Source organism: Gavia stellata, chromosome 12 (assembly GCF_030936135.1).
Source record: "Gavia stellata isolate bGavSte3 chromosome 12, bGavSte3.hap2, whole genome shotgun sequence".
In the NCBI taxonomy this organism is placed as follows: Eukaryota; Metazoa; Chordata; class Aves; order Gaviiformes; family Gaviidae; genus Gavia; species Gavia stellata.
Window position 1 is genome coordinate 350,957 of NC_082605.1, and position 21,874 is coordinate 372,830.

At 48.4% G+C, this 21,874-nt stretch overlaps 1 protein-coding gene across 1 annotated transcript in view; it reads right to left on the minus strand.

The window, feature by feature from the left end:
• Positions 1–2,160: 2,160 nt before the first annotated feature.
• LOC132317896 (maestro heat-like repeat-containing protein family member 2B) overlaps positions 2,161–21,874 on the minus strand; it is a 52,346-nt gene continuing 32,632 nt past the window's right edge. The window contains exons 32-35 of the mRNA XM_059823402.1: positions 5,232–5,407; positions 2,898–3,006; positions 2,558–2,668; positions 2,161–2,232 (exon numbers count right to left, since the gene is read on the minus strand). Of these exons, the coding sequence (XP_059679385.1) occupies positions 2,161–2,232; positions 2,558–2,668; positions 2,898–3,006; positions 5,232–5,407 (468 nt within the window). The remainder of the gene's footprint in view (positions 2,233–2,557; positions 2,669–2,897; positions 3,007–5,231; positions 5,408–21,874) is intronic.

The window sequence follows — 21,874 nt, forward strand, 5'->3', positions numbered from 1 at the left end:
GCAGATGCGGAGAGAGGGATGATACTGGAACAATGAGGTTGGAGAGCTGTCTAAGCTCCAGACCTGCAAGCAAGACTAAAGCAAGCCTTGCCTTTGGTGACTTGGCTTCCCAGATCACCATGGGATGGAAGGGGACCCTCTGCTGGGGGGCTCTACTGGACAGATGTCCCCACCGCAGACATGTACAGCTTCTCCAAGGGACACTCCGGGTGTCTCAGCAGAAGGCGGAGGCAGCCCTAGGCAGGAGTTGGACTTGAGGGGCAGTTCCTCTCCCCAAGTGGAGGTGCCAGCCAAGGAGCCTTTTCCTAAGGGAGCTGGACAGACCTGTTTCAGAACTGACCATGGAATGGAAAGAGTGCAGGTGCCACTTCTGGGGGCAGGGGTGACAAGGTTTCAGTCCGAGTCTCGCATCACAAGGAGTGCCCCGTAGTTAGCAGGGCAGCAGGATGCTCTTTTCTCACTTCTTTACTCTTGCCCACCCCATCCCAAAGCCACGCCTGAACCACCAGCTGCCTCCTTCACCTTCCAGACCGAGATGAGACATGCGTCCTGGTGTTTGGTTAGTACAGTCTGAGGATGGCATGTCTTTGGGAACTGGTGACTAGTTAGCCGGTCACCCTCCGGAACAGGGTCAGTCTACGCCCACAACCACAAAGAGCTGCAGCTGTGGCACATCCCACGCTACGGCCGTGGGATGGCATTTCTCTGTGCAGGGGGAAAGGTCCATTGCAGAGACTGCTGTTCTCCCCAGATTCACACACCAAAGGGGACGGATGAAAATACTCCAAAATGATATTCCTGTAAAGCAGCCGTTGTTTCACGTGCCCTCTGGGGGCCACCTCCAAAAAGCTGAATACGCTGCACAGAAACGTCACCTGCATCGTGCTGCCCAGAAGGCAAGCCACAGCTTGCCTAAAAGGCCAGTCTAAACACAGAAAACACCCGGCAAGCTGTGGCCCACGCAGTAGCAAATCACTGGGGGCCAGCTCTGCCTCCTCCTGATGCTCACAAGCTCCAGAAGCAGACCAACCTCTCTTGCAGGGTGCAGCACCAGCCTTACCCTTACCCGCTCCCTTATTCTTTAGGCAGAGTCAGACAACCCAGCATGCAAAATTTCATAACAACTACAGCCCAAGAACAGCAAGATGTCTGGGTTCACCTGGCTTAAGGGGTAACCACGCTGCCCCAACCCCACCACACACCCCTTCCCTAAAGACCGGAGGACTCCATGGAAATCTCTGTCTGAACCCACATGCAATCCTATGCCTGCCTAGTAGCATGAAGGACTTGGATATGTGCACGTTTCCTGTTCTGGTAGAGCGGCGGCTGAGCTGAGAAAACTTCTAGGAAGGTCAGTTTTCCCACGCTCATCCACAGCCCAGCATATAGCTAAAGGATATCGCATTTGCGTACGAGTCTCATTTAAACAAATCCACGGGTCTTCAGAGTCTTCCCCACACTGTTCTTCACATATATCCAATTGCAGTTTCAGCTCTTCTTTCTCCAGTGTTCACAGCTCCTGTCAATGCCGTAAGCACACCCAAAAACACCCAATGAAAACTGATGGCGTTGCAATATTGAGAAAGTATCAATCGAGCCACAGGCCTCTGAAGTGCATTGCTGGAAGACAGGAAAGACATGGACCTGTTGGAGCGGATCCAGAGGAGGGCCATGAAAAGGATCAGAGGGACGGAACACCTCTCCTATGAGGGCAGGCTGAGAGAGTTGGGATTGTTCAGCCTGGGGAAGAGAAGGCTCTGGGGAGACCCGATTGCAGCCTTTCAGTACTTAAAGGGGGCTTACAAGAAAGTTGGGGACAGACTTTTTAGTAGGGCCTGTTGCATAGGACCAGGGGTAATGGTTTTAAACCAAAAGAGGGTAGATACAAGGAAGAAATTTTTTACCATGAGGGTGGTGAAGCACTGGCACAGGTTGCCCAGAGAGGTGGTAGATGCCCCATCCCTGGAAACATTCAAGGTCAGGTTGGACGGAGCTCTGAGCAACCTGATCTAGTTGAAGATGTCCCTGCTCACTGCAAGGCGGGGTTGGACTAGACGACCTTTAAAGGTCCCTTCCAATCCAAACTAGTCTATGATTCTATGATTCTAAGACGACAGGGTTTCAGGGTTCACAGTGAACCTTTAAGTAACATGATCTGGATCAGGTATATTGAGAATATGCCCACAGGTTTGAATAACGCCCTAGGAAGAGCACGTAATCACATAGCTGAGGCTAGAAACAGACCCAGAAGGGAGGGCAAACTGCACATTCACAGACAGAGATCACCGTCACGGGTTTCCAGTAAAAAGCACTATTGCTATTTAACAAAAACCCATGCTCAGAGCTGAAAGTCCCTGCAAGCGTGGGCAGCCAGAAGGATATTGAAACGCCCGCAACATAGCATGTCTCATCGCAGCAGCAGATCTGACAAGACCAGCCTTGCTTTGCGTCCGCTAGAAACACAGCATTTCTGGGGTTTTCCCACTGAAAACAGCTGTGCTGCTGTTGTGGGGCCATCACACTCCATGGGGAGACAGGAAAGATGGCAGCTCCTTACCTTGGGGATGTGATGAAGTCCTGAATGCATCAGCTCAGTACGAATCTGAACTCCCAAGTCAAGTTCACCAGCAGGACAGATCATGGCATTGCTCAGCTGCATACAGGCCACCTGAAAGAAACAACCAACCACACACACAAAAGAGAAACCTTCTGAGCGTGGACTGGAAGTCAGTGGTTCAGGACTTACTAGGAGGTCAGAGGACAACACGCAAAGCCACAGCAGAAAAAAAAGCAGTAAAGCCAAAGGCATCCACACCAAATTCATCCCGCTTCAAGCTCCCCAGCTCCTGCGTTAGATTCCAAGTGCCACGTCCACAAAAACCTGAGGGAATATGTACCTTCAGCACCACCGAGGTTCCACTCTCCAGGCCACCCAAGACGGGCTTGAATCGCTCCACTCCATCCATTTCTGCTCTTCCAGTAAAAGCCTCCAGCACCTGTTCACAGCTGCAGTGAGAGAGGATCGGCAGCTACCCCACAAGCCAGCCCAGGAGTGTGCAAGTGCAGACCCGTTGTAAAATGAAGAGTGAGACTCAGAAGAGAGCCTCCACTGAGAGGCCACTAAGAGTCGAAAGCTCAAGCGCAGCAAAAGACAGGACTTCTACCACCATGAACACGGGTTGAGGCAGGACACAGGGGGTACACAGACCCTTCGCAGCATCTGTCATCACGCAAGGGACTTTGATAGCAACAGCTCTTGCCAGGAGCAGCATCCTCTCTTTTGTACCCAGCGGTGTTTTGCTCCCAAACTAAGGAGAAAAGAAAGTTGCACTCAACGTCTGAGACCAGGCCAGCTCTGAAGAAGAGGGCGATGGGAATGCCTCGTGACTGAGTGTGCTCTGAGGAATGACCATGAGAAAACACTTGCTCCAAAACCTTGTCCAAACATCTACGTTACCCTTCTGTCTGATGGGACAGAGGAGTGACAAGAAAGGGAGAGATGCGTCTCAAACCACACGCTGCCAGCAAGAGAAAGGCTTTTGGTGAAACTTAAGACTCCAGGAGCCACCAAAGGAGCCTTGGGAGGAGGCAGAGACTCTCCCTTTACCAAAGGAGAGCGCGGAAGAGCCCAGACAGGGACAAGAAAGTGCCCCAGCTCATTCACAGGTAAGGGGAAACAGGTGTTCACTGCACAGGAGTGTAAAATAATAAAAATAGAAAAACCCACAGATACAGAGAATGACAAAGAGGAAAAAATACGGAAGCACATCAAGCCCTCATAGGTAACTTAAGAGGCATGATCAGAGAGGAGTAGACTAAGCCACGGAAGAGGGCGGAGCAGCTGAAGTCTCACAGGCCTGGACAAACAGAAGGAAAGTATTCTGAAAGTCCCAGAAAAAGCGTATGATGGTGGTGGTACCAGGAAATGTACAGTAGGGGAAAAAGCAAAGCAAGCAATGTGACGATAACAAGGATTTACCAGAGAGCAGGAAACTTCCACCACCATTTTCCCTCCCCATTCCAGCAACTGTCCTGAGATATCTGGGCAGACATCATGCGGCCGGAGCTGTGGCTGTGTGAAGTCATCTCCGGACACGGGACAAGGCTTTTTACCTGGTCATGCATAAAAGCCTTGAGGCATCAGATGGTCTCTTGTCTGCCTCGTGTACCGTATAAACTGTGAGGAAGCAAATCAGTGAGCTGACAAATTTTTGGAACAAGACACCTCCCCTCTCTCCTCCAGAGCTCTCCGACTAGGCTACGATGAGAACTTCAGCACCAACAGTCACACCGAGATTCCACCTTAGTTGGCTCTTACCTCCAAAAGACAGCAGAAAAGGTTGTTGATGCAGGAAACCACCAGACTGAATTCCAATACAGCCAAGATTCACACTGCTATCAATTGCCCCCCCTACTCACAGGAATCCCTCAGCTCAATCCCAAGCACACACAGCCCCATCTCCATCTCAGAAGAGATCTTTAAGCCCCCAAACAAACCACTGCCTCCTCCCCACACGAGCAACCTGCCCTGCTCCTCGTTCCTTTTCCCTCCCTCCCTGGCTGTACCACACTGAACTGGTATTTCTTTCCCTCCTCACATAACCACACCATATACAAACACAGTAAGAATCCTGCATAGGAAAATCGTCTGCAGTCACCAGGGACCTGAGGCTCTTCCCCAGCCTCACCACAGTGTTGTGGTGTGCACCACTGATGTGGTCACCAGCCATTCTCCTTGCACCCTGGGACCAGGACGGCCACCCCGCTGAACACACAGGGAGAACAATCATGGGGAGGTGAAAGAGACAGGAAGATTAAGAACCCTGGAAACAGAAACGGACGCAGAGCTCCATGTCTGTGGGGCTGTGCCAGGAAAGCCAGGGAGAGCACGGAGCAGCAACGAGCCCTGTGGCTTTCCAGAAGCTATGGCAGGCACTCAGCGATGATGCCCACTTGATCAACTCCTCATCCTGCAGCGTCTTTCTCCTCCTGGACCTTTTTTAAGACATCCGGCAGGGCGGCGAGGCCGTCGGGACCAAAGCTCTGCACCCAGCTGTCAGGAACAGACAAAATCATCAGCACACACAAAAACCCCAAGCACTTTCGCACGGCTCCCACCCTCCCTCACCTCCACTCAGCCACAGTGCAGTTCCCAAGGTCAAAGCTCCCAGTTTCTCATTTATAGCCCCAGTTTTGTCCGGAGTCCCACCCCACACCCTTCCCGACCTCACCTGACGAGGTTGCTGCTCAACAACACCTGCAGAGACTCCCAGGAGCCGAGCGGCTGCGCACCCGCGATGTCCCATTTCACCTCCTGGACACACCTCACCGCTGGCTTCCAGCTCTCCGCCTTGCTCCTGCCCTGCACCTTCCCTCGAAAGGAAGGTCCAACATCAGTGAACTGCAGCTGCAGTGCCCACGCACCGGGAGAGAGTCGTAACAAGGAATTTTAATGGGCATTACACACACAACAGGCAACTTGCACGTGTTTCAGCCAGCGCCTGCTCTGAGGTCTGCGAGGCAGGAGGTGCTCCAAGGGGCTCTTTCCACGAGCTGTCTGCAGGGTTACACCATGGGTACCTGAAAGAGGGAGCAGAGCCACGTCTGTCCCTGTTTTACAGGGCGTCCTCTTTTGCCTTCAGCGTGGCTGTGCTGGTGTCACGCTGTACAGCACAGCACCTTCACACCCTTACTGCAAGCAAAGTACCACTCTGTCCAAAGACCCATTCTTCTCTTCCTAACTTTTATATTGAACCGTATCAGGTATTTAAATCACATACGGAAAGGACTAGGGTGCTTTGGTAGCTAGAAAAGGGCTAGCGCTTCATTGTGTGTTCAGAGAAATCAATCTTCTAGTTTGTTTCCAACAGCTGTGATTTGGGCCAGCCAAGTGCTGGTGTAAAAAACAGAGCACCAGCTGCATCCCTACTGGACCCGGATTTTAAGGAAGGCCACCTGAGCAGAAGCCCAGATATCCAGCCTGCGGTGGGAGCTGCTTCTGCATACGAGAACCAACCCTTTGCAGCAGCTCCACAGGAGGACATCCAGACATTTGCACCCAGCAAGTCCACACCTAATAAGCTGAAGCAACCACCCAGATGGGAAGTGCCCGTACATCTGCGCACACAGCGTCTATGACACTTTCAGGCCCTGCTGCAGCAGAGGACAGGGAGAAGTTCAAGGCTCCGGCCCCATCCTTATCACCACAACACCACAGCCACACCCCAGCTGATGTCCAGGGCGCTGCTTCTGCTCATCTGCCACTTCACCACACCATGTTTTACGTCCTGTCCCAAACAGTCTGTTGACACCAGAGCTGGGGCTTCCTGCCTTTCCATCCGGGCATCCACATTTAGCAGCTATGCAGGCTCCCTGGGCTAGCCTGCTTCCCTGCAGTGACCCATGGCTTTCAACGTCCATGCTGGCAGCAGCTTCTGCTGTTTCTACGCCAAGGCCACCTCACTGCCAAGCTCCAGCGCATCCTCATTGCTCTACTTCTACCTGCCTTCCAAATAGTGCAGTTGCAGGCTGTGCTGGTTTTGGCTGGGATGGGGTTAACTTTCTTCATAGCAGCTAGTATGGGGCTGTGTTTTGGATTGTATGGGGCTGTGTTTTGGATTTGGGCTGGAAACAATGTTGATAAAGCAGGAATGTTTTAGTTACTGTTGAGCAGGGCTCACACAGCACCAAGGCCTTTTCTGCTCCTCACCCCACCCCACCAGCGAGTGGGCTGGGGGTGCACGGGAAGTTGGGAGGGGACACAGCCGGGACAGCTGACCCCAACTGACCAAAGGGATATTCCATACCATATGACATCATGCTCAGTATATAAAGCCGGGGGAGGAAGAAGAAAGGGGGGGACATTCGGAGTAATGGCGTTTGTCTTCCCGAGCAACCGCTACGCGTGATAGAGCCCTGCTTCCCTGCAGATAGCTGAACACCTGCCTGCCGACGGGAAGTGGTGAATTAATTCCTTCTTTCGCTTTGCTTCTCCGCGCAGTGTTCTTTTGCTCTACCTATTAAACTGTTTTTATCTCAGCCCACGAGTTTTCTCACTTTTACTCTTCTGGTTCTCTCCCCCACCCCACCTGGGGGGAGTGAGTGAGCGGCTGTGTGGTGCTTAGTTGCCAGCTGGGCTTAAACCACGACAGTCCTTTTTGGCGCCCAACGTGGGGCTCGAAGGGTTTGAGATAATAACAGATTCAACAGAACTTCTATCCTTTAAAAGTTATAGGTCAACATTAGTCTGTTTAATTTGCACCATGATCTTCTTTTTGCTATATCTGTTAAAGATTGGCCTGCGCTTTTTCAGTATGCTCTGCTCTGCAGTAATTAGTGACATTTTGCCTGGAAGATTTGTTTTCAAAACGCTGACCTTGAGCTGGATAATCTGGTGTTTGGTCTCTGGGCTGAAGCCATTACTGTATTTTGGGTACCATCTCGTGGAGATACTTAACAATTATACTCCTTCTTCTGAGAGTTTTTTTTTTTGGAGGAAATACAGAACAGCACCCTTGCTTCCTTCTTCTGTGATGTTGTCTCCCTCATGACAATGACCTCTCAGTACCTTGAACATCCTTGGGCAGTTAAAATACTTCTATTGATATTCCTTAGACATATTGCTTCAGTTTTCTCTAAGGTCAACAAGCAATTTAGGAATATGGGCAGGTATCTAGAGAACTTCTCACCTCCAATGATCTGGACTTTCACCCCTGAACAATTACAGGATCCTGATGAAGTGGTAGAATGTTTGAAAAAAAAAAATGCCATGGCTACTCCAGAGAGGCACAACTTACCGCGCTGTGCTGGGCCCTCGCCAGCATCTACCAAACACTGCTTGATACTATGCAGCACCCTCAGGGAGAAGAGAGGGGAAATAAATCAGGCACTGTATCCGTCGCCCCTATAACTAAAAAGAAACAGTGGAAGCGGAAATCAGCTCGTTTAGTAAGGGATGAAGAAGCTTCTCCTAAGAGGGAAAAAGAATCAGAAGAGGCAGCCTCTTCTGCAGCAGAGCAGCCACAGGAACAGGACGAAGATACTGAGATAATCAATGAAACGGAAACCACCCGCTCCCTATCCCTAAGTGAGCTACGAGACATGCGAAAAGATTTCAGCCGTCAACCAGGTGAGCTAATTCTCAGCTGGTTACTTCGATGCTGGGATATTGGGGCCAGTAGTCAGGAATTGGAGGGTAAAGAAGCCCGGCAGCTGGGATCGCTTGCTAAGGACAAGGCCATTGACAAAGGTATTGGAAAAAAGGCAGGAGTCCTCAGTCTTTGGCAGCGACTCCTATCAAGTGTGAAGGACAGGTATCCCTTCAAGGAAGAACTTGCGAACTCTCGAAGGAAATGGACCAACATCGAGGGGGGCATCCAGTATCTAAGGGAATTAGCCGTGTTGGAGGTAATCTATAATGACCACGCATGCAAAGACCCGGATGAAATCCAATGCACACGGTCCATGTGGCGCAAGTTTGTACGGAATGCAGCAACGTCTTACACCCACACCCTGGCGATAATGAACTGGACAGACATTGAGGCACCAACTATAGATGAACTGGCCAGGCAACTCCGAGAATACGAAGATAACCTTGCTCCCTCCATGTGTGCTTGTGTCTCGGCTGTGGACAGACACAGACTGACTCAAAACATGTTTGAGCAAGCTGAGAAGGGTAGGTTTTCCTCATCCACTCCAACCAGAGCCTCGGCTATTAAGAGTCAACTTTTCCCTGTTCAGGCGAAAGGGTACCGCTGGCGCACACCACGTGCAACCCTGTGGTTCTTCCTGCGTGACCAGGGGGAGGACATGAGGAAGTGGGATGGTCAACCTACCTGGAGACTAGAAGCTCGGGTGCAGGAATTGCAAGGAAAAACAACAGCTAAAAAGCATCCGTCCAGAAAAATGACTGCTCCAGTGTCTGTTGGACAAAGTAGAAGGGCTGACGGTACTTTTGATCCTGATGAAGGGACTTCTGTTATGCACGTACAAAAACCAAGTAATGAAGACTCAGACCAGGAGTAGAGGGGCCCTGCCTTCGGCCAGGCGGAGGAAAGGGACAACCGAGTTTACTGGACTGTGTGGATTCGATGGCCTGGCACATCAGCCCCACAGGAGTATAAAGCTCTAGTGGACACCGGTGCACAGTGTACTCTAATTCCATCAGATTACAAGGGGGCGGAATCCATCTGTATTTCTGGAGTGACAGGGGGATCCCAAGAACTGTCTGTGTTGGAGGCTGAAGTAAGCCTAACTGGGAATGAGTGGCAAAAGCACCCTGTTGTGACTGGTCCAGAGGCTCCATGCATCCTTGGCATAGACTGTCTCAGGAGAGGGTACTTCAGAGACCCAAAAGGGTATCGATGGGCTTTTGGTATAGCTGCTTTGAATACGGAGGAAATTAAACAGCTGTCTAGCTTGCCTGGTCTCTCAGAGGATCCTTCTGTGGTGGGGTTGCTGCAAGTTAAAGAACAGCAGGTGCCAATTGCTACCATGACAGTGCATCGGCGACAATATCGCACCAATCGAGACTCCCTGGTTCCCATCCACAACTTGATCCGTCAACTGGAAAGTCAAGGAGTGATCAGTAAGACTCATTCACCCTTTAATAGTCCCATATGGCCTGTGCAAAAATCTAACGGAGAGTGGCGGTTAACAGTGGACTATCGAGGCCTGAACGAAGTCACACCGCCGCTGAGTGCTGCCGTACCAGACATGCTAGAACTTCAGTATGAACTGGAGTCAAAGGCTGCCAAATGGTATGCAACAATAGATATCGCCAATGCGTTTTTCTCGATCCCTCTGGCAGCAGAGTGCAGGCCACAGTTTGCTTTCACATGGAGGGGTATCCAGTACACCTGGAATCGACTGCCCCAGGGGTGGAAACATAGTCCTACCATTTGTCATGGGCTGATACAGAGTGCACTGGAACAAGGCGAAGCTCCTGAACACCTGCAGTATATTGATGACATCATTGTGTGGGGCAACACAGTGGAGGAAGTGTTTGAGAAGGGGAGAAGAATAATCCAGATTCTCCTGAAAGCTGGTTTTGCTATAAAACAAAGTAAGGTCAAAGGGCCTGCACAGGAAATTCAGTTTTTAGGAATAAAATGGCAGGATGGGCGTCGTCATATCCCAATGGATGTGATCAATAAAATAACAGCCATGTCTCCACCAACTAACAAAAAGGAAACACAAGCTTTCTTAGGTGTTGTGGGTTTCTGGAGAATGCATATTCCAAGTTATAGTCTGATCGTAAGCCCTCTCTATCGAGTGACCCGGAAGAAGAACGACTTTGAATGGGGCCCTGAACAGCAGCAAGCCTTTGAACAAATTAAACAGGAGATAGTTCGTGCAGTAGCGCTTGGGCCAGTCCGGACAGGACAAGATGTGAAAAATGTACTTTACACCTCAGCCGGGGATAACGGCCCCACCTGGAGGCTCTGGCAGAAAGCACCTGGGGAGACTCGAGGTCGGCCTCTAGGGTTTTGGAGCCGGGGATATAGGGGATCTGAAGCCCGTTACACTCCAACTGAAAAAGAAATATTAGCAGCATATGAAGGAATTCGAGCTGCTTCGGAAGTAGTTGGTACTGAAGCACAGCTCCTTTTGGCCCCTCGATTGCCTGTGCTGGGCTGGATGTTCAAAGGGAAGATCCCCTCTACGCATCACGCAACTGATGCTACATGGAGTAAGTGGGTTGCACTGATAACGCAACGAGCTCGGATGGGAAACCCCGACCGCCCGGGAATCCTGGAAGTGATCATGGACTGGCCAGAGGGCCGAAACTTCGGACTGTCACCAGAGGAGGTGACTCGTGCTGAAGAGGCCCCTCTGTATAATGAATTATCAGAGACTGAGAAGCAATATGCCCTGTTTACAGATGGATCCTGTCGTATTGTGGGAAAACATCGAAGGTGGAAAGCTGCTGTGTGGAGTCCTACGCGACAAGTTGCAGAAACTGCTGAAGGACAAGGTGAATCAAGTCAGTTTGCAGAGGTGAAAGCCATTCAGCTGGCTTTAGATATTGCTGAACGAGGGAAATGGCCAGTACTTTATCTCTATACGGACTCATGGATGGTGGCAAATGCCCTGTGGGGGTGGCTACAGCAATGGAAGCAGAGCAACTGGCAGCGCAGAGGTAAGGCCATCTGGGCTGCTGAATTATGGCAAGATATTGCTGCTCGGGTAGAGAACCTGGTTGTAAAAGTACGTCATATAGATGCTCACATACCCAAGAGTCGTGCCACTGAAGAACATCGAAACAATGAGCGGGTGGACCAAGCTGCTAGAATTGAAGTGGCTCAGGTGGATCTGGATTGGGAACATAAGGGTGAGCTATTTATAGCTCGATGGGCCCATGACACATCAGGACATTTAGGAAGGGATGCAACATACAAATGGGCTCGTGATCGAGGGGTGGACTTGACTATTGATGCCATTGCACAGGTTATCCATGAATGTGAAACATGTGCCATAATCAAACAAGCTAAGCGGCTGAAGCCTTTTTGGTATAGAGGACGATGGCTGAAATATCAATACGGGGAAGCCTGGCAGGTTGATTATATCACACTACCACGAACCCGCCACGGGAAGCAGCATGTGCTTACAATGGTGGAAGCAACTACCGGATGGATGGAAACATACCCCGTGACCCATGCCACTGCCCGGAACACTATCTTGGGCCTTGAAAAGCAAATTTTATGGCGACACGGCACCCCTGAAAGAATTGAATCAGACAACGGGACTCATTTCCGAAACAACCTCATTAACACCTGGGCCAAGGAGCATGGCATTGACTGGGTGTATCACATCCCCTACCATGCACCAGCCTCCGGGAAAATTGAACGATACAACGCAATATTAAAAACTACACTGAAAGCAATGGGTGCTGGGACATTTAAGCATTGGGATACACATTTAGCAGAAGCCACTTGGCTAGTTAACACTAGAGGCTCTGCCAGTCGACCTGGCCCTGCCCAATCAAAACCCCTGCGCACTGTGGAAGGAGATAAGATTCCCGTAGTACATATAAGGAACTTGCTGGGAAAAACAGTCTGGGTTATTCCTTCCTCAGGAAAAGGTAAACCTATTCGCGGGGTTGTTTTTGCTCAAGGACCTGGGTGCACTTGGTGGGTAATGCAGAAGAATGGGGAAGTCCAGTGTGTACCTCAAGGTAATTTAATTCTGGGTGAAACTAATCCATGATTTGAGTTATATGTTACAGGAACTACTATAGCAGGAACCACCTGAACCAATTGAGGACAAGCCTTACAAGAAGCAGTGCAAGTGCAGCAGTGACCCGACCTGAGCTAGCTGTGGTGCCCAATAACTCCATGCAATACAACACCTCTTCTCTCCTGAGTGACCACCATAACAGATGGAGCCCAAAGTTATGGACTACATGAACTCAATGGACATTTATGGACATTTTACAAATATTTCACCGGGGTGGTCCATAGACTAAGGGAAGGATATCTGTGTACTATATCAAAGGATGGGAAGGGCGATGATAGGGAATGAGAACGTTTTGGATGGTGTGAGACCTGAGCATGATGTAAATGGTATGGAATAAGGGGTGGAGAATGTGCTGGTTTTGGCTGGGATGCGGTTAACTTTCTTCATAGGAGCTAGTATGGGGGCTGTGTTTTGGATTGTATGGGGCTGTGTTTTGGATTTGGGCTGGAAACAATGTTGATAAAGCAGGAATGTTTTAGTTACTGCTGAGCAGGGCTCACACAGCACCAAGGCCTTTTCTGCTCCTCACCCCACCCCACCAGCGAGTGGGCTGGGGGTGCACGGGAAGTTGGGAGGGAACACAGCCGGGACAGCTGACCCCAACTGACCAAAGGGATATTCCATACCATATGACATCATGCTCAGTATATAAAGCCGGGGGAGGAAGAAGAAAGGGGGGGACATTCGGAGTAATGGCGTTTGTCTTCCCGAGCAACCGCTACGCATGATAGAGCCCTGCTTCCCTGCAGATAGCTGAACACCTGCCTGCCGACGGGAAGTGGTGAATTAATTCCTTCTTTCGCTTTGCTTCTCCGCGCAGTGTTCTTTTGCTCTACCTATTAAACTGTTTTTATCTCAGCCCACGAGTTTTCTCACTTTTACTCTTCTGGTTCTCTCCCCCACCCCACCTGGGGGGAGTGAGTGAGCGGCTGTGTGGTGCTTAGTTGCCAGCTGGGCTTAAACCACGACACAGGCGACAGGGTTTGACCCAAACATGGGGTATGCTAGAGGAAGTGTGGGTGCTAGGTACCGCGCGATACAGTGTCACAGAGCTAGAAATAGATTCCTGTAGAAATAAATAATAGTAAGAAAGTGTTTCCTGTTTTCAGTAATAAATCTCCTCTAGTTTTCTTGTTCTGCCTCTACATTCTTGCAGTTACTGTCTCTACACTCTGGGGAGTTGCCTACGGGGAGATGAATGGGTTTGTTCCAGCCCAGGGAAGCCAAAGGCCCCAGGCAGGAGCGCTGCACTCAGCAAAACCCAGCAGAAGGGCAGCAGTGTGTGGCTAATCCAGTACCTGCACCAGCAGCCAATGCTAGGCAGCAGTGCAGTCTGACCACGGAAAGATTCCCTCAATTAGCTCCTAGGATAACAGAGCTGACAGTTTGATTCCACCTCCCAATTTAAACACCCATATGCCAGATAAAGAGGACAACAGCCTATTAAACTGCAACCGGCATTCAGCAGACAAAGGTATTTCATCTCATGCCTTGTCCCGATTCCTTTAAAATAGCTATTGCTGAATCGGTGGCTTCGATTACAGAAATCAGAGGTCTTTAAGAGAACTTGACAGCTTTTCAGATTTGTCATCTAGAAGCAGATCAAAGTGGGAACACTAGTTCTAGTCAAGTTCACAGGAGGAAGCAAAATTCCTAGAAAAATGTACCCAGTGGAGTCACTGATGTCACAGAGTTTTTCTTCCCTGCATATGTCCCACAGCAAGGATCCCGCCTTGTAGCGTTGTGCTCCCAGTGAGCCCCTTGGGTTCTGCTTCCCTGCTTTGCACAGATCTCGTCCCCCAAGGTGAAGGCTTTTAGCACCTGGCCATCAGCACTCCCATTCGGCAGCTGGGCTATGAAACACCCCATCCGGCATAAATTCCAGTATTGGCCTCTTCCACTGTATTGACACAGCTTGTCTTCCAAGAGCAGGCTGGGACCGATGGAGCTGACGTGAGTGGGGAAGGTGGCATCCTCAAAAAGCAGTCCTTGGCCAGACGCAAGGCTTGCAGGTGGTTGAAGTCCTGGTTATTAGATTTCTTCAGCTTCTGGAGGCTTCCCATTGCCCTTGTTTGCCAGCTGTGCTCCGACATCAGAGCAGAGCCAGGGGCAAGCCTCATGCCCCTTTCCTGTGAAGGAGAGACATGGACTGCCATTAGTTTCCCGATCTGAAGCGGTGCCTCAGGACTGTGTGGGAAAGCAATGCACACACCCCCCCACACCCCCGCAAGGGTGGTTGTGGAGTGGCAGTTCACAAAGCTGAGGGCAGTCACAGTGACAAAATCCTTATTAGCTGGAAATGGCTGGGGAAAGAGGAGTCATCCCAACTGCTTTACCTTAAACCAGTGCTGTCACTGCTATGAATTCCATTTCGAGTCTTCTTTCTTCCCTGAGGACAGAGAGCAAAGCTGTTAGCGAGCCGCTGTGTTAGCACAGAGGTACACCTGCAACGCAAGTGAGCAGGGCTGGGGGATGGAGCAGGAGCTGCAGACGCAGGGGAGAAGGGAGGTGGTGTGAGCAGGGAGGCTGCTCAGAGTACTCAGGACTCTTCTGGCCGTGGATCACACCTGTTCCCAGGGCATCTTTCGATTTATTTACTTTATTTCAGTTCCACAAGTGACGATCACTCCCTGTGAGACCTAAAGAAGGTAGAGCCTTGCCTTTCCTTGTGATCTGCTCCAAAGACCCCAGACACATTAGTCACTGGCTTTCTACCAGCCTCCACAGATGCTCCAGCAGGCTCCCTAAAGCTACAGGGCTGAGACGGGATCAAGCTGCAACATCCAGATCTGGATGCCACCTGCGCTACTTGCTCACATGAGTGTGCTCCAAGGTCTGGGGTTTTTGGACTCAGTAGTTCATTTGGAGGCCAGTGTTTAAACAGATCTGAATTGTAGATTCATCTTTAAACTGGCCAGTCATGGTATGGCATCTATAGGTATTCCAGCCTGGAGCACGTTCAAACCCCTCGTTCTTAAATGTGTTTCTCTGTCTAAAGGAAAGGGGCAGTACTCCTAAGGAAAAGTGAACATTTCACAGATGCAGTGGAACTCAGTCAGAACTGCTCCTACATCTATCTGCTGACAGAGCTAGGAAAGGAGGCAGGAGATAAAGTCTCCTGTTGTGGACTTTGTCCTCTTTACAGCCATCAGAGGGCACAGCAGGACTCTTGCTCTCCAAGATCTGCTTTTGTTCCAAAGGGAGACAGTGCATCTTCCACTGAGACGCTGGATGTGGGGTGAGAGGGCTTTTTGGAAAGGAGGGGGAGGAGGGCACAGGAAGGTGGAAAACTTGCACGTTTGCGGGGCAGTGGCACTGGAGCTTTAAAAGAGCAATTTGTCCTCTCTAACGAGAGTACAGGCATTCAGGTGCACTCCCCAGAGCCATGTGGGTGTACAGGGAGATGCATAGTGTGCACCATCTCCTGGGGACCTCCCTTCAGCTAAAAAGCTCTGCTGTGGATTTCAGAGCTCAGAGAAAAAGCAGGAAGGTTGCTCAGCCTGCCCTGCCTCCTGGGTACTCCAGCACCTTTCATCACGCAAAATTACATGTTGCTGGGTCAACACATAACTCAAGGTCCGTGCCAGTGTTCAGCCTTCATTGGGCCTTCCCCTACAGTTCCCCAGGTACTGCCCTCACAAAAACAAAAAGGCAACTGTCCTGAGCTATAATTCCTCTTTTGTCCCTTTCCTTACGAAAAGAGAAGCCCCTGGTGAAGCCCTGCATTGGCAGACTTTTAAGGTCAAGAAGGATGACTGTGATCACCTCCTCTGGCTTCTTGCGTGACCGATGCCTCTGCACCTGATCCAGCTATTCCTGCCCCTGGCTCCTGCCTTCCACTTAAGATGCACCTTCTCATCAGTTAGCGCTAGAAAATCCACCCCATGCCCTGGGCAACCACTCCTATAGTTAACTAACTTTGCTGGGCTAATTTCTAGCCTGAAGTCACTTAGTTTCAGTTTCAAGCCTCTGGATTCCATCGACTTAAGAAAAGTCAACACCTTAATTCAAGTGCCTCAGGTTTTTCTTTTTTCGGACTAGGCCCTTGCTGCTTTTTTGCAGATCCTTTTGGAATTTGATAAACAGCAAACACTGAAAAGATCTATCTTTTAAAACTGTCAGCTGAGAAAGAGGAAACATAATTTACACCTCTAGCATAGTATTAGCCTTTTTAAAATCACCTGCACCTGTAAATAACAACTTAGAGGCTAAAATGAAAGCATGTACATACAAATAATTGAAATAGAAAGTAAAGATGGAAAAGAGTATGAAATAAAAACATGTAATTGTTGTAAATGTTACTAATGTCATCTATGGCACGGATTCAATTTCATCCACGTTGTAAATGTAAACAAGTATTGCCTCCACTACAAGAGGTGTTTGTAGAAATTTGCCTTCTGACTCTGGACTTAAGGCATAGGACAACTAGTAAGGGTGTTAACAACTCATTGGTTTTAGAAGTACAAAACATTTAGAGGTCACGCTCACTTTAGTCAGAGAAGAGAAACACATGGAGCACCTGAATGCATTCAGACCAGCTCATTAGCCCCTCAGCACAGCCAGGGTTTTGCATCTCAGATGTTTACTTTTAGCTGTTTACTTTAGCTGTTTTACTGTTTTCTATCCAAACTGCATCAAAGTACTCTTCAACATTTCAGTACAAAGAAAGGCTCTATATACTGTGCCCGTATTGCAAAAGAAGCAGTACAACTTTTCTGTCACTTTCACCTGGGACAGAGTTAAATTTCTTCACATCCAACAGCCCTTGGATGGGGCTGTGTTTTGGATTTGTGCTGAAAACAGCGTTGATAACACAGGGATGTTTTAGTTACTGCTGAGCAGTGCTTACACAGCCTCAAGGCCTTTTCAGCTTCTCACCCCACCCCACCAGCGAGTAGGCTGGGGGTGCACAAGAAGCTGGGAGGGGACACAGCCGGGACAGCTGACCCCAACTGACCAAAGGGATATTCCAGTCCATAGGATGTCACGCTCAGCAACAAAACTGGGGGAGAGGGAGGGAGGGAGGGAGGTCTGGCAGGGGCTGCTGTTGCTTGGGGACTGGCTGGGCAGCAGTCGGTTGGTGGTGAGCAATTATTTTCTTTTGCATCACTTTTTTTTGCTTGGGTTTTATTTTCCTCTCTCTTTGTAATTTGGGGATTTTTTAACCTACAGTTTTTTTAAAAAAATGATTCATCTGTCTTTATCTCAACCCACAAGTTTTCTCACTTTTACCCTTCCAATTCTCCCCCCGCCATCCTGTGGAAGAGGAAGTGAGCAAGCAGCCGTGTGGTGCTTAGCTGCACACTAGGGTTAAACCATGACAGTCCTATTTGGTGCCCAACGTGGGGCACCAGACTAGAGGCAAGGGGAGGGTGGTTACAGATAAAAGCCCTATACATTCCTTTTTAACCGAAAAGCTGATGTCTAAGTTACAGATGGCATACCCGAAAAATATGTGAAAGGAAAGGCTACTTTCCCCGAATGCTGAAAAGCAGCTAGTAACATGGGCAAAGAATTTCTTACTACACAGTAATACAATTTGAACCAAACCAAGATTTTGTAGATTAAATAGCTATAAACCAGTTAAGTTTTCCATTTATAAGTAACATGTAACCATATGAAATTCTAGCATCCACTTAGCTTATTTCTCAAAAACCCTCATCCAACTTACATAGACCTGGCTATTTCAGTTCTACTGTGTAGGTTCAATAAGAACAGAAAAGCCTCTTCAGTACAACAGAATCAACTCTCGACTACTACGGAGAAGGACCTGAACATCAGCTGGTTTGCCACCCTCAGCTCCCCTACCCAGAGGGTCCAGCTGTCGGATCCAAGGCTGAGCTCTGACACAGGGCAGCTGCACATCTTTGGCTCAGACTCACGGGGAAATTGCTAAGTTGTGAGAAAGAACAGAGTTGACCCTTGCAAGGTGAGAAGGGTAAAATGCAGAAAGAAGTTGGACTGTTGTAAGTGGGACTGTTAGGAACTCAGGAATTAAATAGTACAAAATCAACGTGAAAAGACGTAAAATCCTAATGGAAAAACCCAATGAACTGGAAGACAGGAGCTCAGCAAGATTCCAGATCAGCCCAGTCCACAAAGCAGCAGCCCCTCCACCCTTCGCATCCTGGCTGAAGCCTTCTAGGCCAGCAAAGACCTTGAAGTATCTCCTTCAGGGAGCATGCAAATGCCTCTCATAGTGTCCTGCTACTCTTTGCCATCTTTTGTGTTTACAGAAAGCATAAAGTAATTTTTTTGGTTAAATTGTATAGATCCTGCTTGCAAAGACTCTGCACATGGCCAAAGGTGCAACAAAGGGAACCCAGTAAGGGAACAGGACATCAGGTAGCTAAAGTGATTGTTTTGGAGAAGGAAAAATTACTATTCACCCAAATCTCAATGCTCTTGCACAGCTTTTACTTAGATTCTGTTCAGCCCAAGCTCACGGAGAGTTCACTCATTCAAGTCTGTCACCACTCGTTTGCTGGAATTCTTACTAATAGTAAGAGGCTGACTACACAGTTTCTCCTCTGGATTTTCTGGATCAAATCGGACCCTGTACACTAACAAATACTAAAAAAACGCTGAGAAACAACAACAAGAACCATAACACACCACCCACATGCCAGTCCCTCTGAAAAACCCCAGTGCTCTCCACGTCACTAGAAAAAACTGGAGCCTCTCATTTCAGTGTACCTGCTACCAGCTTCCAGTACTTTTGCAAACTCTTAACTTGTATTTTTTAAAGCTTTTCTCCTTGTGTTTCTATTGTTAAAAAGATCTTCATTCTACAAAGGTTATGATTAAAAATTATTTTAAAAAAATCTTATTTCATCATATTATTCATTTAAACGCATCTTCTTGATAGACACGACAATATGTTCTGAGAACATTTCAGTTTATGAAGGACCAACATTCAATTTCTTCCTTACCTGCTTAGGTTCATCTAATAAAATGCAGCTCTAGAGAAATATATGTTTTCAAGTGGTTTGGTAACTCAGCACTTTTAGTAACAACAAAAGTTCTACAAGTACTCACTTTTCAGTGAAAATTATATTCCCTCCACTCCAGATGACAATGGATTCCCTGATTACACTGTGTTTTAATGAAATGCAAATAAACAGTTGCTGCATTCAAGGTTATTAACATCATTAAAACAGCAACTTAAGTTGTTCAGTTTTGTTATTTATTAAAGTAACATGCCAATTATTTCTTCTGCTATAGTGAGAAAGGCAGAAATTGAAAGTTCAGCTTCTTTCTGCAGCCACAGCATCACAGACATTGCTCTAGGGTTGACTCACATGCTAAGCTTGGTGGGTGTATGTTCCCACTGCAAGACACACACCTGCAGGCTCCTGGGCCAGGCTTCCACTTTCCATCCCAGCCTGTGCAACACACACGCACTCCTTCCCATTTTGAGTTCCCTGCTTTTCATTACCCTAACCCTTCACCTCCTCCTGATCACATGCTAAAATCTGTAGTCAAACCATTTTGCTGAAAGACCAACAGATGTGCTTATGCCACTCCTCAACTTTCCACTCTGGATTGCGCAAGATGCCTCACTCCTTCCCATGCTGAGCTCCTTATTCTTCGTAATCTTAACACCCATCCTAATGCCAACTGTCGTGTTAAAAGAAATGTAGTTTCAAAATCTGTCAGAGTCCCAGGACTTTCACTGATTCATTTATCAGAGCCCCAACAAAAGGACTTGCACTGCGCAGATGCACAAAAATTGAAATTAGTTATTACTGAGAGTGACAGAAACAGATTCTAGATTGCCATTGATAAATTCACTAACTACAGTCGCGCTACTAATTCAGGTTAATATTGCTAGCAAACTTGATAGTAATACAAGAACCCAGGGATAACTTTCACCCACAGGGAGAGAGGCACAGGGCTTACCCAGAGAGGCGTCCCTGCCTGGGGTGGAGGAAGAGAACGCAGCCCATCGACTGGTCCATCAGGTATCGAGGTTCTTCCTTCCCACTTTAAGAATCATTTTCTCCACCTTTTATCCCCAAACCTATGAGGTTCCCCCTGCCATATGTGATGTGTAGCATGATTTGGGTGGAGAGACAAGTGCATGATCTCTATAATCTTCATTAGCATATGCAGGGGTGTGAGTTGTAATATGCATTTCAGCAGTCACGAGGCAAAGGTCAGTTATCGGACACGACTCCTTTCGAAGAAACAAAGAACCCCTCAGATTCCTGTTATTTCACTGTCTTTGCTGACCACAAGCAGGGCTGTCCTGCCTTCACAGGGCCCCTTCCTTATCTGCATCCTGCGTTAGCCGGGCAAGTCTCCACTCCCCCAGGTCACACTGCAAGCGCAGTCTTAATGGTTCTTTGAGCACAAGAATCCCACCTCATTATCCAAAGTCCACATTATCCACCCCGTGACTATAGTCACTCGGATCGAAATCCAAATCACGCTTGCATAACATCGCTTTTGGGGGTATCCCTCCCATTAGACTTCCTCCACTCCAGGACTCACCTTCAATTCTGTACAGCCAGAGATCGTACACACCTGATGACTTAACACCCGGGTGAACACAGATTTGACACAAGCCAATATCATCCAAAAAACAACTACTACAATAACTACAATAATCACAGACTGCAATAAAGCAGCAAACCATCCTGATAGTAAAAATCCCAATCCATGTAACAGCTTATTCAACCAGGTTGTTTCCAACCCTGCTCTCAACTGACGGCTGGCCTTTGCCACATGTTTTATGTGATCGAGTTGTTCATCAAGATCTTTAGTTACATTTGGTATATGAACACAAGTATCATTTACTAAATCCAAATAGCCGCACAGTCCATTTTCATGCAGCAATAGCAGATCCAAGGCTAGTCTATTTTGCAATGTCATTCTCAATGTTGCCTGCAGCTGTTCATTTAATTTCTCCAGTCCGACCCGAGTCGCATTAGCCAATGCTTCAGTTTGTCCCCTAAGTTATACAGCATCCTGCGATTCTGGAAAGCCATTATCTGGGGTGTAAAGATAGATTCCAAAGTCCATCCAACTACCGTTCCTGTGGTTGGATGCTGCCAAGGGTCTTCTGGTTCCCGTTTGATCCGCCCCCATAGGGGTGGCACAAGAGGTTGTTTTCACCAGAGGGGACAAAGTGTCAACAATCCCAATGTGTGCTGGCATCGTGGACCTTCCGCTGGCAAATCAGTAGTCCATGTTCCATCACTACTAACCCAAACAGTGCGTCCCATAGAAAACAATATTAGCTTCTTACAATTTATATGGGTATCATTAACTGTCAAATGTGACCGGGTGCCATTGATAGATGTGGCGTAGTTACGGCAAATACAACCCAGCCGAAGAGCTCGAACTATCAGGCCCAGTTTCTGAATTTCACTCTTTTTGCTATTGTAATTGTGAACTTTGGTACAGTTCCAATTACAGTGTTTTGGTTTAACCGAATGGGAAATCTTAAAATTAGTATATACATCAATGAGGGTATGTGATGGTCCAATAGTCCCATCCCAATCAATGCACCAGTCGGTGGTCTCCATGTAATGCCAGTCACCCACCTGGGATGCTTCCCATATTTTGGGTAAGTACATTCCCCAAGGAAATTTGTCACACGTGGTTTTGATTGTTGCAGATTTAGATCAAG